At 44.1% G+C, this 17402-nt stretch overlaps 1 protein-coding gene across 11 annotated transcripts in view; it reads left to right on the top strand.

Annotated features, from left to right (window-relative positions):
• The window catches only part of FOXN3 (forkhead box N3), a 402841-nt gene extending 385834 nt beyond the window's left edge, over positions 1-17007 (top strand). For all 11 annotated transcript variants that reach the window (XM_045451831.1, XM_045451833.1, XM_045451836.1 and 8 more), the window contains one exon: positions 10154-17007. In XM_045451831.1, coding sequence (XP_045307787.1) covers positions 10154-10703 — 550 coding nt within the window. In that variant the 3' untranslated portion in view covers positions 10704-17007. The remainder of the gene's footprint in view (positions 1-10153) is intronic.
• Positions 17008-17402: the final 395 nt, after the last annotated feature.

The raw sequence follows: 17402 nt of genomic DNA, 5'->3' as shown, positions 1-17402 counted from the left end.
GGGAAAAAACGGATGGGGCGGGGGGGGGGGGGGTAGGAGTCCTTCAGAAGGCAACAGAGCCCAGAAATCACATATGAGAACTCAGGAGCCAAGTTTCTTGGGTCCTTATCCTGTGGTTGTGTGATGTTGGACAGGTGCGCCTGGGCTTCTCATGAGAAAACCAGTCTTATGGGTTATTAGGGTAACACAGTTATGTTACTGACACAGGGTGTGCGTTACGTAGGTGTTTGATAAATAACATGGAGAAACAAGCAAACCAATTCAGAAATGGGCAAAGGACTTAAATAGTCATCTCTCCCAAGAAGATATACAAATGGCCAAAACACATGAAAAGCTGCTTAGCATCACTAATCATTAGGGAAACGCAAATCAAAACTATGAGATGCCACCTCACGCCCATTAGGATGACTCCTGGAAAAACCAGAAAACAATGAGTGTTGATGAGAATATGGAAAACTTGGAATCCCTGTACACTATTGGTAGGGATGTAAAATGGTGGAGCTGTTGTAGAAAACACTATGGCAGTTCCTCAAAAAATTAAAAATAGAGTTACCATATGACCCAGCAATCCTTCTGAGCATGTACCAAAAAGAACCAAAAGCAAGGTCTCGAAGGGATATTTGTTCATCCACATTCATAGCAGCACTGTTCACAGTAGCTGAAGTGTATAAGCATCCCAGGTGTCCGACAACAGATAAATGAACAAGCAACATGTGGTGTATACACACAATGGAATATCATTCAGCCTTAAAATGAAGGACATTCTGACACGTGCCACAATATGAATAAACCTTGAGGACGTTACATTAAGTGAAATAACCCAGTCACAAAAAGATGAATACTGTATGATTCTACACATACAAGGTATTTAGAGTGGTCAAAGTCATAGAGAGAGGAAATAGAGAGGTGGTTGCCAATGGCCCAGGGAGGGAAGGAATGGGGAATTAGTATTTATTGGGGCCAGAGTTGCAGTTGTATAAAATGAAGAATCCCAAGGATGGATGGTGGTGATGGTTGCACAATATTATGAATGTACTTAATACTACTGAACTGTACAATGAAAAGTGGTTAAGATGGTAAATTTTTCATGTTTGTATATTTTACCACAATAAAACCAATTGGAAAAAAATAAAATTAGTAATGTGGGGAGCCTCTTGGATTCATCTAGCCTGCCCCCCATAGACCTTCCCAGGTCTCCTTTTTGAGCACCTGAAGCTTTGCCCTAAGTCCCAGGAAAAGGCTTGCATTGAGCTTATTATGCCAAGAAGAATGGCCATTGGTTTTAAGGAATGATGGTGGTCATCCAAACGAGAGCAAGTTTTAATTTATAAGAAAGTTCCATCTAATCACCGTCTGAGACTGCTTAATTTCATTTGGACCTCGTGAAAACTGCAATTCCTGTGGAACATGAAGCAAGTCAGAAATTAATACTCTTACTGTAATACAAACATTAATACTCAAGGTCCTGTCAGAATACAATCATCAGGAAAACTCTCTCAGCCTAAGGTCTGCTCCTGGTCATCTAACTTTGTCTTTCCCCTTGAGAAGATGTTTGTAACAGGAGTTCAGGAAGCCGAGAGCCTTCGGTGCTAAGATAGGGTGTGGTCTAGCTGTACAACTTGAGGGAAGATTTGCCACTGGTCTTTTTTTTTTTTTTTTTTTTTTAAGGAAGTATAGTTGACACACAATCTTACATTAGTTGCAGATGTACAGCATAGTGATTGGACAAGTCTATATTTTGCTGTGCTCGTGACAGGTGTGGCTACCATCTGTCACCATGCAACACTATTAAAATATCATTGACTATATTCCCAATGCTGTACCTGCCACAGGTCTTCTTTATACTGTATTTTGTTTTGTTTTTAAAGACCAAGCACCTGTCAGCTTATACCTTCTGAAATCATGGTCTTTGAAGGCAACTCTGAAACTCAGGATTAGATTATGCTCAGTGGTAGGAGGGAGAGAGGAAATACTGCGGGGATAGTATGGCTTATTTTTAATTTCTTTCTGAGTTCATTTTGGTAACTGTAGGAATTTGTCTACTTCACCTAAGCTTTCAAAAATATTGGCATAAAGTTACTCATGATGTATCTGTCATCTTTCAAAATACCTTTGCAGTTATGTCCCTTTTTCATTCTTACTTCATTTTAACATCACTCTGTTTGCTTAATCTTGCCATAGCGTTTTGTTTGTCCTCTCAAAGAATGAACTTCTGGGTTTTGGGGGTGGGAGTGTTCATTTATTTTATTTTTGTTTTCATGTATAGTTTCCTTTTTTAAATTCTCTTTTTCTTTGCCTGGGTTAGTTACCTTCATTTTAAACTTTTCTTCTCTTTCTATAAAAGTTCAAGGTTATAATTTCCTTGAAATTACTGCCTCATTACATCCCATAAATTTTGATACCTTTATTTTCATTATTAACAGTGCAGAGTACTTTCTAATGTCCATTTTAATGTCTTTGACCCACAGATGCTTTTGGAAGTGTGTTTTTAAATTTTCAAACCCAGGAGAAGGTGGTGGTTTCTTATTTTTGTTTTTAGCTACCCCTTCAACACTGATTACTAACTCTAAGCCATTGTGGCCAGAGAGTTGATCTGGAAGGTACTGGAAATTTGTGGAGACTTGCTGTATAGTCTAGCATTTATCAGTCTTTATAAATATTCTATGTGTGCTTCAAAATCATAAGCCTTCTTCATTACTAACACATGTTCTGTATGTCTATTAGATCAAATCTGCATGCTAACCATGTGGGGGCGGTGGGGGGGGGGAGAGGGTAAGGGAGGGAGGGAAGGCATGCTTGGTCAATTGAATACTGAGAATGATATATTAAAATCTCCCATTACAATGTAGATTTGACCGTTTCTCCTTGTAGCTCTTTCAGTTTGGGCTGTAGGTATTTTGAAGCTATCTGCATGGAGGAATCCATGTTTAGAACTGATGTAGCTTCCTGGTGAATTGAACCTTTATGAATATTTAATAACTCTCTTTATCCGTAGTAATGATTTTTGCCTTAAAAATCTGTCTTCTCTGGTTATAATATAGCTGTACCAGCATGGCATGATACAGCGTTTTCCATCCTTTTACTTTTAACCTTTGCTTGTCTTTGTGTTTTAGGTTTTTCTCTTGGAAACAGCTTTTAAAAAACAAATCTGTGTTAATGATCTTTACCTCTTACTGAAGGTTTTTAGTCCCTTTTTAATAACATATTTGGATTTATTTCTACCATTTTTATTTTGCACTTGCTTGTCCTGTTTTTTTCCTGATTCTTTTTCCTTTCTTGCATTATTTTAAATCGATCAAAAGCTCCCACTCTCCCCTTTTTTCCTTCTAATGGTTTAAAAGTTATACATTTTGTTTCTCTTCTTTTAATGTTGATCCTAGAACTTATAACATGAATATTTTAAAATGTTTAAAGTTAATCAATACTTTTAAACTCCTGATCAATACAAGGCCCTTGGAATACTTCAGCTGCTATTCCCTACCTCCCAGATGATGTGCCACACTTGTCCAATACGGTGGTTCTATTTCATTTTGTTTGTTTTTTTTATGTTACTTAGTCATTGTTATTATTGTGTTGTTCAGTCAATAGTTGACTACATTTTCTCTGCTTATCATTTCTTCTCACATCTCGGACCTTTCTTTTTGGAAAATTTTCCTTGTTTCCTGAAATACATTCTTAAGAAAGTCCTTACCGTGACAATCTGCTTTTAGTTAAAGCCTTGACAATTTTTTGTCTGAAAACATATTTATTTTGCCTTCATTCTTAGAAGATAGCGTTTGACGCTTCTTCCGTTCCTCTCTCACCTCGAGAATATGTTTCCACTTTGATCTACCTCCCTCATTTTATCTTAACCGATGTTCTTCTTTAGGTGATGTGTTTTCTTTCTGGTACTTTTACATCTTCTCTTTTTTTTTTTTTAAATGTCTACAGTTTGACTATGATGTGTCCAGATATGTATTTCTTTTTGTCATCCATGGGATTTGTTGGTTAAATCTAAAGATTGGTTGGTACCTTTCATCAAAACAAGAGAATTCTCAGCCACTTTCTGTTTCTGTTCAGGTATTGGGTCTTCCCCATTGTCTCTTTCATTCTGGAACTCCAGGTGGATTTATGTTGGATCTTCTTTTGTATTATATCATGCCCAATCTTCCATATTTCTATCTCTTCATCTCTGCTGCACTGTGTATAGTATCTTTAGATCCATCTTCCAGTTCACCACTCTTTTTTACTAACTTTTTCTCTTTCAGCTTCATTGAGGTTTATTTCAGGGATTATATTTTTTCATCTCTCGCAACTCTGATGCTTTCCAAAATCTGTCTGCTTTGATTTCATAATCTATTCTTCCTAGATCTAGTATATTTCAATTCCCTCTTTTATTTCTGTACTCATTCTTGACATCATGTACCTACTTATTTCAATATTTGCCAGCTTTGCAGTTCATATTGTATAGTTGTTTTTTCTGTTGTCTCTGGCTTATAGTGGCTGTTTCTTTTGTGTTTATTTATTTTTTTTATTATTATTAACCTCTGGTCCCTGAAGTCTTATCCATGGGAATTCTTTGTGGCCTGAGCTTAAAGTATGTTCTTCCAGAAACGGTTTGTATTTTCTTCTAGTAGGCACCATTGGGCACTTTAAATTAAATTTAGCCTAAGGTCTTTGGGTCTACACAGTAGAATTCTGGCCTCATCCCCACAAGACTCAAGGCTTGTGGTTCAAAAAATCTCAGGGGAGGCTTTTCTTGCTTCTCATGCCATCTGGAACTGAGAGTTAAGCCTGGCTTTTATCCCCATTGCCTGCCTCTGAGGGGCAGTTACTTTGGTCTAGGACCTCATTGAAGGTATCATCATTCAGAGGTCTTAGCTTTTTACATTTGACATTTTTACATTTATGCATTCCCAGTGGTCTGCTCGGTGGTATGTTTGGTGATTTTAGGTTCTGAGCTTTCTCCTTGAATATTGGATTAACCTTAGTATGTGGGAATCCTGGTGGCTTAAATTCAGATTGCATTCTTCAAGAGAGGATTTGCTTTCAAACTTGTGCTGGGAGCCTAGGGATCAGTACACCTGAGGCCACTTTAATCCCCTTCGAGGAGCCACAGTTAACTGTGGAGCTGCCAGAATCAATCTTCTTTGGCTCTCTCTCTCTCCATCACTATAAATTTGGGCTCTTGTCCCAGGGCTACAGTAGGCTTTTACTCCAGAGACACCCTGGCTTTCTTGCTCACCTACTGCTCCTGTTTCTGATTCTGTCCTTATTTTTTAACCTTTTGCTTGTGTGTGACGTTCTTTTGGTACAAGTGTGTTTGCCTTGGTTTCTAAGATTCCCTTATTTTCCAGCAAAACCAGCCATGACTTAAAAACTATGTTGCTGTACTTCATCCAGAATCTTTTCTGGGGTAGTCAGAAGAGTGTCTTCTAGATGTCTTCTCTGCCACCCAGCTGGACGTGGAACTCCCTGGCCATCTCTTCTCATCCATGTCTTTCTACCTGTGGTCGGTTTTAGACCAAAGAACTGCACTAGCTCCAGCACTGGCGAAGAATCCCATTAACTGCATGCTTGGCCAAAGTCAAGAGTTCTCAAGTCAACCCCTTGGGCAGACAACTTCACCCTAAATGATAGTCTCTAGATTTAAAGCCGTCAGCTCCAGAGAGAACCTTGTGCACAGGTAAAAGGTGGAGGTGTTACCTAGGGTTCCACTGTAGCGGGACCAATAATGAACCGTTAGAGAAGATACAAGATGGCCGTGTCCCATCAGAAGCTGTACTTTGACTTGTTTGTCGCAAGCGTTGTTCATTCTCGGCCTGAACTAATGTGATTTCTCACCTTTTATGTTCGATATTTCCTATTGATTTGACCAGAGAATGAATACCAGGTTTTCGAGATTAATAACATACGGTTTTGTCGAGGTCTAGTGAAATCAAATGGCTTTAATTTATGCTAACATGATCATTGAAAATGGTGTCACACCTCAATTCAGAGAAGTCTGAAAAATGGCGGGCATTTCAGATGTATCACGTGTTCGTTCTAATGAATGAGCTTTGAAGAGGTGGTTAGAAATTTACCTTCCAACGTGTTCAGGATGACTGGTTCCTTCTTTTAAGTATGTGGTGTCCTATGATGACAGCCCCTGCAGGACGAGGCGTTTGACATCAAGTAGGTGTGGCTGGCTTGCGCCGCCATAAACAACATGGCATCAAGTTACTAATCATTGAAGGAGCTTGTCACTTCCTGCTGAGTTGGTGTGGAATTTATGGATTCTGTGCCCATGCTACAGCGTCAGGGAGAGAGATGCATTTATATTTTAATTCCTGCTCCCTGAAGTCACATCTGCATACCTGTTTTTATCCAGAAATATGGATAGTGGGCGTATTGGTTTCCTATCAGTAAACTTCCTTTCTCGAGAGAGACCTAAAGACATTTCAAATTCCTGCTTGAGCGGTCTTTGAGAACTAGCCGAGGCACCTTGGACAAGTCATGGGACACTTCTTTAGTTTCTGTTTGTTTATCTGTGGAACGGCTGAGCCAGGCCGGTATCGTGGCACGTGGTCTGTGGAATCACTGTTGGCATGCAGTGTGTGGTTCCAGGCAGTGCCAGAGACCTTGCCCTATGTAACACTCACTTCATGGGCTGCAGAAGTGATTTTCTCTTCTCTTCTCCATTTGATGGTAGTGTGTCCTTAGTACATCTTTCATATGTGCTTATCTCCTTTAAGAAAGAGACGTTCTCAGGCCCAGAACCTTTCCGCTTGTCTGGAACTAGAATGTTCTATCAGTGCTGTCACTCTGGTATACATCTCCTACTCCCTACTCCAAACTTTTTATTTAAAAAAAAATTTCTTGGGGCGCCTGGGTGGCGCAGTCGGTTAAGCGTCCGACTTCAGCCAGGTCACGATCTCGCGGTCCGTGAGTTCGAGCCCCACGTCGGGCTCTGGGCTGATGGCTCAGAGCCTGGAGCCTGTTTCCGATTCTGTGTCTCCCTCTCTCTCTGCCCCTCCCCCGTTCATGCTCTGTCTCTCTCTGTCCCAAAAATAAATAAACGTTGAAAAAAAAAAAAATTTCTTAACCTGTGGAAAAGGAGAATATGCCTTTCACCTAGATTCCCTAAGAATTAGCTTTGACAACACTTACCTTATTTCATACTCATTTGCTCCCATGATTCTCTCCCCTTCTCTCTTTCGCCATATATGCTCAGAGGTATCCCGTTTCGCTTAACTGTGGTAGTGAAGTGAATGATAAGCCTCATGTTGTTAAAAAATAAGGATTCAGAACTAAACTGATTTTCGGAAAGCCAACCATAGCCCAGTTTACTCCTCCAAGTGTCGCTGGGTTCACTCTGAGACTGTTTTCTGCTAGTTCAGTGGACTAATTATTTTGGATTTTACAGCAGTTACCTGCAACAACAAAGATCAAGAGAACCATTATCCGAGACTTTCAGTTTCATTTGTTTAATAGCTATTAATAGCTACCTGTGCAATTAGTTACATTTATGGAGTTTCATATTTGGAAACACCTCAAAGTAATCTTTTCCTAGCCACTTTTATGCACCCAAGACAGAGCCAAGAAGCAGGGAGTGTGCAGAAAATAGATATCGCAGAGGCCATTGCCCAAAGCTCAGGGGCTGCATTTACAGGCAAGCCCGTGAGGAATTTCTCTCTCGGGGCCTCTTTCCTCTTACTTTATGCTGTGTCCCCATCAGCCTGCTGACCCACAATAGAAAGAAAACAAGAGTGCTCAGGTAAGCATTGTCCCAGCAACAGAAAGCGGGGGTGAACTGCCTGACAGCAACAGGGGAAACCAAGCCAGAATTCTCAGGCACCACTGAGAACCATCCTCTGTGCTGAGAACTTCTCACGTCATCACCCTGCCCTGTAAGGGAGACATGGAGCCCGCTGGAAGTCACTAATAAGCAGTGCCAGGATGTGAACAGAAGCCTGTCAGGAAAGCCAGGCTCTTTCTGGAAGGACTGGGTGGAGGGGGTCATAGATCTGCGATCGCAGAATGCAGGACACAATCTGGGGCCCTTCTGGAGACTGCTAGGACTTCACTGTGCAAATGAATTGTCATTGTGCAGCAGTGTCATTGTTGGGGTTGATCCTGATGATCTCAAGGCATGTAGCAATGACTGAATTTGGGTAATGGCCCTCGGGCGTTTTGCTGGTGCATAGTACAGTGGGATTTTCAACCACCACCTTAAATTTAGCAGAGAACCTCGGGCCTCTGGAACACCAGAAGGAGGAGAGACTCCTTGGCTTCACTCCCTGCTACACAAAGGACTCTACTCCCCTTTTACTTTCTCTCTGGGCTGCAACCAGGGTCTCGTTGAGCCTGAAGGCCCCCAGGGATGCCAGGAAAGAAAGGGTAACAGCTCGAGACCGACTCTTATTGTTCTAACCCCATAGCCTTTCTGCAGGTGCCATATGTACAGGGATTGTCCAGTAAGACGTGTTGGTGGAGACCCACAGTCATCTTCCCACACTTCATTCTCTCAGCCACACAATTCCTTCTGCTCCTACACTTGCTCAGTATTATCTTGTGTGCAGGCACTCTGCACCTGGCACACGCTAGCCACTGGGGGACAGAACATGACTGGGCCCTGTCTTGTGGAGCTAACACTCTGATGGGAAGCACAGACATGGAACAAGGCATCGCTCAGCTCATAAAGACGGTGGGAAGTGCTCTCTGTGAAGGGAACACAAAAGGAGTGCCTACAGTTGGGGATGTGTTAGCGAAGAAAGAAAAGTGCCCTCATGTTCCCCAGGTCTCCTAGAATCTTATCATCAGGTGGATACGCTTACAGGACACGGGGCCAGCATGGTACAATAGAACATCTCTCCTCCCTGCCCAAACCTTCAGCCTTCATGTCCAAAGTCAGACACCATATCTTCCACAGACCTTTTCCTTGTCCTCTGTCTATCCCCTCCAGCTCGAAGTAACCCTTCTCTCCTGTGCGTGTTCATCTCTGACCACCGCACTGCCTCTTCTGAACACCTGTGTGCTGGACACTGGCAAAAATACAGCTACCGTCCACGCAGAATGGGTGCCCACCTTTGGGAATGTGTGGCCTAAGCAGGAATGAACATCACCGTCCTCACCCTTAGACCAGGCACTGGTCCAGACAGATGGGGGCGTTCTCTCCGGTCCCCAGCCCCACAGTGACGTGGGTGCAGTCACTCTTCCCCTTGCCAGCATGAAGCACGAGACAGTTCAGGTCATCATTCAGACATAAAGACACCCACCACACAATGATCAGGTGTGGTGAGTGCTGTCGGGTCCTGATGGGAGTGTCAGATTGCATCAAGAGCCCATCTTGAGAATCAGACTTTGGTCCTAATCCAGCTCTGCTGCTTCTGAGTTGTGTGGCTTTCCAGACCCTTCTTCCCGCATCGGTAAAACAGGGATGCTCCTGTCCACGTCACAGAGTTCAGTGCAACCATCCCTGCGGACGTCGCGTGGCGCCTGGCAGGTGGTAAGCGTAGTTAGGTGGTAGCTTAGTGCCCTCTCTCTCACCGGTGATGTAACCACGACTTGCTTCTCTGTTCGACTCTGAGCATCTTTGTGACAGTGTCTGTATCTGATTCCGCCGCGGATGCCTCCCCAGGACCCTCCCTAAGGCCGTGCATTCATATTAGGTGTTCAGTGAATATTTACAGAATGAATGAGGCAGGGCAAGCGCGACTGAATAGCTGTCACCACGCGGCAGGTTATCTCTTTCGGCTGAACACTGGGCTCAGTCCCCTGACAAAAGGCCCCTCGTGTCGCAGCTCCGGAAGAGCGCGGGCTCGTGTCCCTGAAGTACCCAGCCAGCATCGCCTGGCGGTGCCTACTCCCCGGTGTTAGCAGGTGTGCGAACCCAAGCACAGCTTGATTTTGATGGTTTAATAGGAGAGTGTTGTTTTGACGTCTGTGCGCACACGGAGTGAAAAAGCGGGCGATGGGATGAGCCGGGAGGCCGGGGGGGGGGGTGGGGGCCGGGGGGGGGGGCAGGACTCGGACCCGCTCCGCGAAGCAGGGCAGCCTGGGGCCCGCAGGCGGGCGGAGCACCAGAGGTTGGGCGGCGGGCGGGTTGGGTGCGCATGCGCGAGCATGCGCAGACGCTGCCGCTAACCTGTGTCCTCTCTGTGACCCCCCCCCCTCCCCGCCGCCCCGTCCGCAGGAACGGCCTCAGCGGCTGCCGGCTGCGGACTGAGAGCGAGCCGTCGTGCGGCTCCCCGGTGGTCAGCGGAGACCCCAAGGAGGACCACAACTACAGCAGCGCCAAGTCCTCCACCGCCAGGAGCACGTCGCCGGCCAGCGACTCGGTCTCCTCCTCCTCGGCCGACGACCACTACGAGTTCGCCACCAAGGGGAGCCAGGAGGGCAGCGAGGGCAGCGAGGGCAGCTTCCAGAGCCACGAGAGCCACAGCGAAACGGAGGAGGACGACCGGAAACACAGCCCGAAGGAGGCCAAGGACGCCCTGGGGGACAGCGGCTACGCGGCCCTGCACAAGAAGCGCCAGCACTTGGCCAAGGCCAGGAAGGTCCCCAGCGACACGCTGCCCCTCAAAAAGAGACGCACGGAGAAGCCCCCCGAGAGCGACGACGAGGAGATGAAAGAGGCGGCGGGTTCGCTCCTGCACTTGGCAGGGATTCGGTCCTGTTTGAACAACATCACCAATCGGACGGCAAAGGGGCAGAAAGAGCAAAAGGAAACCACGAAAAATTAAAAACAAGTCGCTGATTTGTTTTGAACTTTCGGCCATTTGGTTTTAGCATGTCAGGAGATTTCTAATGATTTGTGGCAATATCAGCAATTTATTACTTTTTTCTTATCTTTTTTTTTTTTTTTGGTTTGGTTTTCTTTTCTTTTCTTTCCTTTTTTTTTTTTTTTTTAATTTGCCCCTCCTTTGTTTTGGACCCTTAAGAATTTTATTTTTAAAGGAGATTGAAGCCATAGAACTCATATTGACACTCAGCTGTTTTACAAAAGCTTTTCATTATCTGAAGACAAAAACAAAAAAAAACAAAAAACAAAAAAAAAAAACAACAACGAAAAAGCCAAAATTACCATTGCTTCCTCCAGCTTTGTCAGAAACACGTGGCTGAATCCGCAGGGATGCCAACGATCATGCCACGGGAACACACATTCGGCACCTAGAAGGCACGTGTGCAAAGTAACCATCGATCAGGCCCAACCCTTAGGTGTAAAAGGTCAGGATGTCCACCCAGCTGGGTTCGCTGAGTGAATGCATATAAGGCAACTGGGGAGAAGGAAGAGTCCTGGTCCCCTGGAAGCAGGTCCAGGCTTGTAGCGCCGGGCATCAAATCGTGCCAGGAAAAGCCTTGGCGTGGCCGTGAAGTGTGCAGGGATGGGTGGACGGAGTGGGGGACGGTCTCCAGTCCTTTGTGCTTCTTCGCTGTGGAGCCTAGTAGCATGTTAGGAGGTGGACACTGAACCACTCTTTTATACCAGGTGTCAGTGACTAATGAGAGAGTGGGTCAATTTTTAGTGATGTTGCTAATCTTTGAATTTTGTTCTGTACTAAGAGAATGTTCCACAAGCCATAAGCCTGAGGTTGGCCCTGCACACACACCTATACACGCATGTGCACACACGTGCGCACGCACGCACACACACGCACACACACAAATATGAGAGAGAGAACTGATGCAGAAAACGAGCTCTTCTTAACTGCCCAAGTGAAAATCAAGTCCAGGAAATTACAATAGCTGTCAAGGAAGAAAATAATGGTACAGATCTTTTTCTGTCTGTCAAAACTATTTGATCCGAGTGGGGGAAAAAAAAAAAAAAAAAAAGCTACACAAGCTGCCATTAGTATTGCGGTGTGTTTTTAAAAGATCAAAGGCACATTGACGGACAAACAAAAGTAAAACACGGCAAAACAAAAACAAAAAGAACTCCTGTACTGCCCTCAGAGTGGAGTTTGCAATTAATGCCAGTCAGGATTCATCTTTGCAAAATCAATGATTTCCACATTCAGCCAGTGTAGCCCGCAGAAATTTCTGATCCACAATGCATGGATTCCTTTGAAAAAAGAAAAACAAAAAAACAAAAAAAAAAAAAATCACAAAACACAAACTTTTTTTTATTCAAAAATAACAAAGTTCTTGTAAGGTAAATAATGTATTTAGCATGAAGCATGAATTATTTTCATATAAATATAGAAAATAGAGAAAAGGCTATGCCTCTAATTTTTAAGCCCTTAGGCTTAGAGTTTCTTTTGGTTTTCTTTTTTTTTTTTTCTTTCTTTCATTTTTTTTTTCCGTTGTTTTTGTTTTGTTTTGTTTTCTCCCCAATTATTTTGTTTTGGTTTTTTGAAGCAGGTGTTTAAGGTTTAACCTTCTTCAGGGACAAATTCTGACTGTTGGGGAATCTTACTCTGCAATAGAAAATATCTTCGTGTTCTGGTAGGGCCTGGATGGTGGAGCTCTGTACTGCCTTGTCTGCACTTCAGCCCCCGACCCCCTGATTCTCTGTTGAAAAGTGTGTCCTTTCTCTTTGTCTGTACATGTTTACCATGACGCAATAATTTGAGGGCAAACTTCGTAGTGAGTGTGTATGATAGAATCGAGAATTTCTAGGACGCCGACTTGAGAAAACCATTACCAGGATTTGGTTCTAGAAAGAAGGCAGTGAATAATTATGCAAATCCGCCAGAAGAAGGGGAAGCACGCTAATGGGCCTTATTGGATGAGGGTGTGAGTTAGGGTACGCGTGAAGGAGAAAGTGACATGGGTGTTGGAAGGACCAGCCCCAGACAGTTTTCCTGTGATGCCATCTCACGGTGGGAAGGAGGGGCCGGCCACCTGTACCGTGCACACCAACCAGCCTGGAATGAAGCCCGCCTAGATTGTGAGGGCTGAATTTAGACAACCGGATGATGTCACGCAGACCAGAAACTCCTGTTATCTTTGCCTAAAAGAAATTACCTTGGGAGATGCAACGAGAAATCTCTGAAATCTTCCACCCACGTGGAGGGGAATTTCAAAACATAAACAGGAACACCCACTATCGTGGCTCAGGACGTGGTGGTGAGGGGGAGGGAGGGAGGGAGGGCCCGGGGAGACGGTGATCTTTAAAAATGGGACAGTCGTGGGCCACTGCAGAGCCCATCGGCCAGCAGCAGGCGCGGTCAGGAGCTCCATCAGCCAGGACAGAGGGAAGCATCTGGCGCGTGCCCCGCGACTTGCTTCCTCTGGGTTGCCGAAAAGAGAACCTGGGGAAAGAAAAGTCTACATCCCTGTGACAGGTCGAGTTCAGTACCTGAACCGGAATACTTCCAGCATATTTGTTCCGGGTGTAGATGGGGGAGAGGATGTGTTATTCCCTCCATCTCCCCAACTATCTGATGCCCCAAAAGCCGTGTTAGCCGTGGAGCCTGAGCGACACTTGGATTCGTGTTGTCACCTGACCGAACCCAGGAGACACCCACCCACCCCCCGACCCTTACCCTCACCCCACCCCCCAGGATAACATTTAGACTTCCCTCCTGAAAGGCAGAGGCAGACATCCAGGACTGTTTCTGGCGGGGACTTCTTCCAGTTAACCACCAACCCCCCCCACCCCCCCGTGGGCTGTCTCCCCTCACTTCATTTTTCTAAAGGAGCAAAGGCCTCTTTTAGAAAATAAGAAAATGCAATGTGTGTGATTTACTTTTCTGATCTCTTTGAGAAATAGATAACTATCTTATAAAAGTGTGTTCTTAACTCCAGAACCACTCTCTTTGCATAAATACCTCATCGGGCAGCTTTCTAAGTGTTATTTTCCTGAGTCTCCCTCGGCACCTCTGTAGGGGCTGCTGGGTGGCTTGCAGGGGAAACTTTAGTGAGGGTACTTTTTTCTATTTTTCTTCTGTTTTTGGAGGCATACACATTATGCATAACCAAAACAATGGCTCAATTGTGTTTAACTTTGTATTTTGACTGTTGAGGAAAAAAAAAAAAGTATCGACGTGTATGTGGCCGTCTGTAGTGAAGTCATTGCAGAATGAGGTTGTCCACGTCCCTCGCCACGCCAGGGGGCAGGAGGCACCCTCTCTCACTCCCTCCTCCAAGAGCAGTAGAGAATTTAAGCACAAGCCTATTTGTGAAAGAATATTTTGCTCCAGTGTAACTCACTTTAGTCTTGGAATTACTTCCCAAACGTCAGGTGTTCCTTTAGCTTCCAAAACTAGCATATGTATTCATTAGTCTGACAGATCGCCTGGGCACCGTTCAAGGGGTGTGGTGTTTTTGCTTTCATTTCTCCTGCTGGGAGAAGTGGCATTTCGTGTGTCATTCCAGTATCTCACGTACTCACATGGGGCAGGGGGGAGGGGGAGACGGGGAACTATAGCAATATTTAAAGACGCTTTGGAAAACAACCATGAATACATCAGCACCACGACATCTACAATTACTTGCTGTTGGCCCTCGGACACATTTAAGAGAAAGAGACTGTAGCTCTTTTTCCTTAAATGATATACACATAGACAGTTATTTTTATGCTACTATAATTGTCTTTTACCTTTATCTAGTACTACGTGGAAAGGGTTTGCATCATAGATTTTTCCCAGCCTTATTATATACCATAAGCTCCTACTTCCCTTCCCTCTCTAACCAATATACGTTTCAAGGGTTCTTTGGTGAAGCTGTCTATTCGAAACTAAAATGAACCAAACCCACATTTAGGTGGTGGTTTGAGATGGCCAAGACGACTGTGGCAGGTTTCAGTCTTGGGGCTGAGTTTTTAAGAAGGGATGTGTCGGAGGCTTTTCCCAAGAGCTGATTTTTCTCATAGAGGCGTTCGACGAGTCTGGTCCTTGCTGGGTGCGGCAGTAACTACCACAGGGCAATTCTAGAAGCCGCCTTTGCACTGAGTGGCGTTCCCGCCCCGGGGACAACTTCAGGCTGTGGGCTCTGTAGAGTGAAAACCGTCCAGATGGCTTCTGTGCCCAGCCCAGTCCTCGGACGCGCCGGGCACAGCATCGAGTGCTACCAACTCACGTTTCAATGACCCCACGCTCCGCGTGTGGGCTCTTGGCCTCTCCTTGAAGGGCTTTTGGAGAAGGAATCAGAGTTCTGTACAAGTGACCTACAGGGGAGGGTTTTCCACAGGGGATCGGATCAAATTCGATGTGACTTCTCTTTTCCCTTTAAACTTGATTCAGGTTTGGGACTCGTTTCTTTCTGGTGGATCACAGCTGCCCAGATGTTGCCATTTATTTTTATGTTTCTGTAGAGAAGTATTTTTTCTTTCATCTTCAGGATTTTTGCCACCAAAAGAACACATTTGAACTCTGTGTCCCCTCTTGATTGTGACTTACCAGTGATGACAGTTAAATCCTTAGTGTCCTAGGTCCCAGCCCTCCAATACTATATCAAACACTGTTATGCACATAATGCAGCACTGTGATCTAATTTAAATAATACTTTTTTATTATTTATACTACTATATATAATATACATCAACACTTTTGCTATATAACCTAAGTGATAACCCTCTTTTAGTTACCTTCCAAACTCGGGACTTTGGTTTATATTGCAGTTAACACAGTTACAAAGTTGTAATGGTGTCTTTTTTCTTTGTAACGGAATGTGTAAATCAAAGTATATACATTGTGTGGTGTTCCTGTTCCTGGAGTTTCATGAGGATTTACACATGGCATTCAGTGTTCTGTATAGACCCGCCTACCTTTGTGAATTCATCTGTTAACCCCTCTTCCTCTGAGAGAGCACCGGAGGTGGTTAAGTCCTTGTTTTTTCTCTCTCTTCTACTGGTTATTCTTGAATTAAGCACAGACTCGTCAGCTCGGTTGCTTTATCATGAATAATGCGTGTGACCTTGAAATTCTTCCACAGTTCAGCAAACAAGTGCTAGCTTCACTGACCAAAAATTAAGGAAGGAAAATACGATTTTCAAAACGATTCATCTTTTAGTGGCCGAAAACCGATGTGTCTATGGTGCTGCATTTTGCTGTCTGTCGTACTTTTGAAATCAGACCTAGGTGAAAGATCACTTCTGACTTACTGTGATACGCTCACAAGTACCCTTCCTGTTCGTTTTGTTAGCGTTGAAATCAAGACTATTTATTTGGGATATATTCAACAGTGTTTTTCCACTGTATTTCATTTGCAAAAGTGGAGAACAGCCTTCCCTACCTTTTGCAAATAACTGATACTCCATATTGGATTCGCACAGACTTCGATATGGTGAGCCTATCAAACCTACAAATTGTATTTCATCCCTTCATTACGTTGGCCTGAGTTCCCCAAACTTCCCCCCCCCCACTTTTTTTTTTTTTTAGATGAAATTTAGCACAATTTCGGTTATTTAAACATAAAGCATTTCTTGAGTATGTATGTTGAGGCCGTCGAAGCTCATAGCTGATTCGGTAACCAGTTTCATGCTCGTTATTCATACTCACTACTTATACCTGCCATGGTGAAAATGTGGGTGGGGGGGAGTCTCCGGGTGTGTCTGGGAAGCATTATACACTTGTACATTTTTTTTTATACTCTGATTCTGTAACATTTCTGAATTTCATTTTTGTTTTACAGAAGAAAAAAAAAAAAATAACAGTGATAAAGCAATCAGAAGACCAAGCACCTATCGATGCTTAGGGTCATCTGACCTTCGCCGGCCAATAGACCTACATGGCCAAATTCTAATTTACTAGAGTAATAATTTTTCAAAAGCCAATTTTTTTTTCCTGTATTTTCTGTATGAAACTGCCAATATCATGAATAGAAAGGGAGAACCGTAAAGGAAAAAGGAAGTGATGTTCAGTTGCGTTTGTGTTACCTAAAGGAGCAGTGTGGAGGCTTGCACAATCAGCCGAAACTTAGGGACCTGATGGGGTTGCTTTGGAGGCATCCATACTTGCATTTCGCATTCTTCATATGTAATCATATTGCCAAAGACAAACTATTTCATCATTTATTGTAAATAACACTTTTCCCCAGACCTACCATAAAGTTTCTGTGATGTATTGTCTTCCAGTTGCAATAAAAATTACTGAGTTGCATCAATTGAAGAACAATGCCACGTATTATTGGGTGCACCGCGTCTCCATATGCAAATGCTGAGCAGTAAAATCATTTCTATTTCTTACCTGCACTAGGGTGTGTGTTCTGTTTTTTACAGTTCGGTTCTAGGGTCTGAGCCACACTTACGGTACCTACCCATCTTCCTGCCTGCTTCCCTTGTAAAAAAGAAAAAGAAAATCCACGTACCTTTTGGGGCGCCTGGGTGGCTCAGTCAGTCAAGCGTCCGACTCTGGATCTCTGCTCGGGTCATGATGGCATAGTTTGTGGGTTCCGGCCCCACGTCGAGCTCTGCACTGGTGTTGCGGAGCCCGCTTGGGATTTTGTCTCTCCCTCTCTCTCTGCCCCTCCCCTGCTTGTGCTCTCTCTCAAAATAAAGT

This window comes from Leopardus geoffroyi, chromosome B3, assembly GCF_018350155.1.
Source record: "Leopardus geoffroyi isolate Oge1 chromosome B3, O.geoffroyi_Oge1_pat1.0, whole genome shotgun sequence".
NCBI classification, from domain to species: domain Eukaryota; kingdom Metazoa; phylum Chordata; class Mammalia; order Carnivora; family Felidae; genus Leopardus; species Leopardus geoffroyi.
Note: the sequence above shows the minus strand (reverse complement) of the source record. Positions and strands in the feature narration are given on the sequence as shown.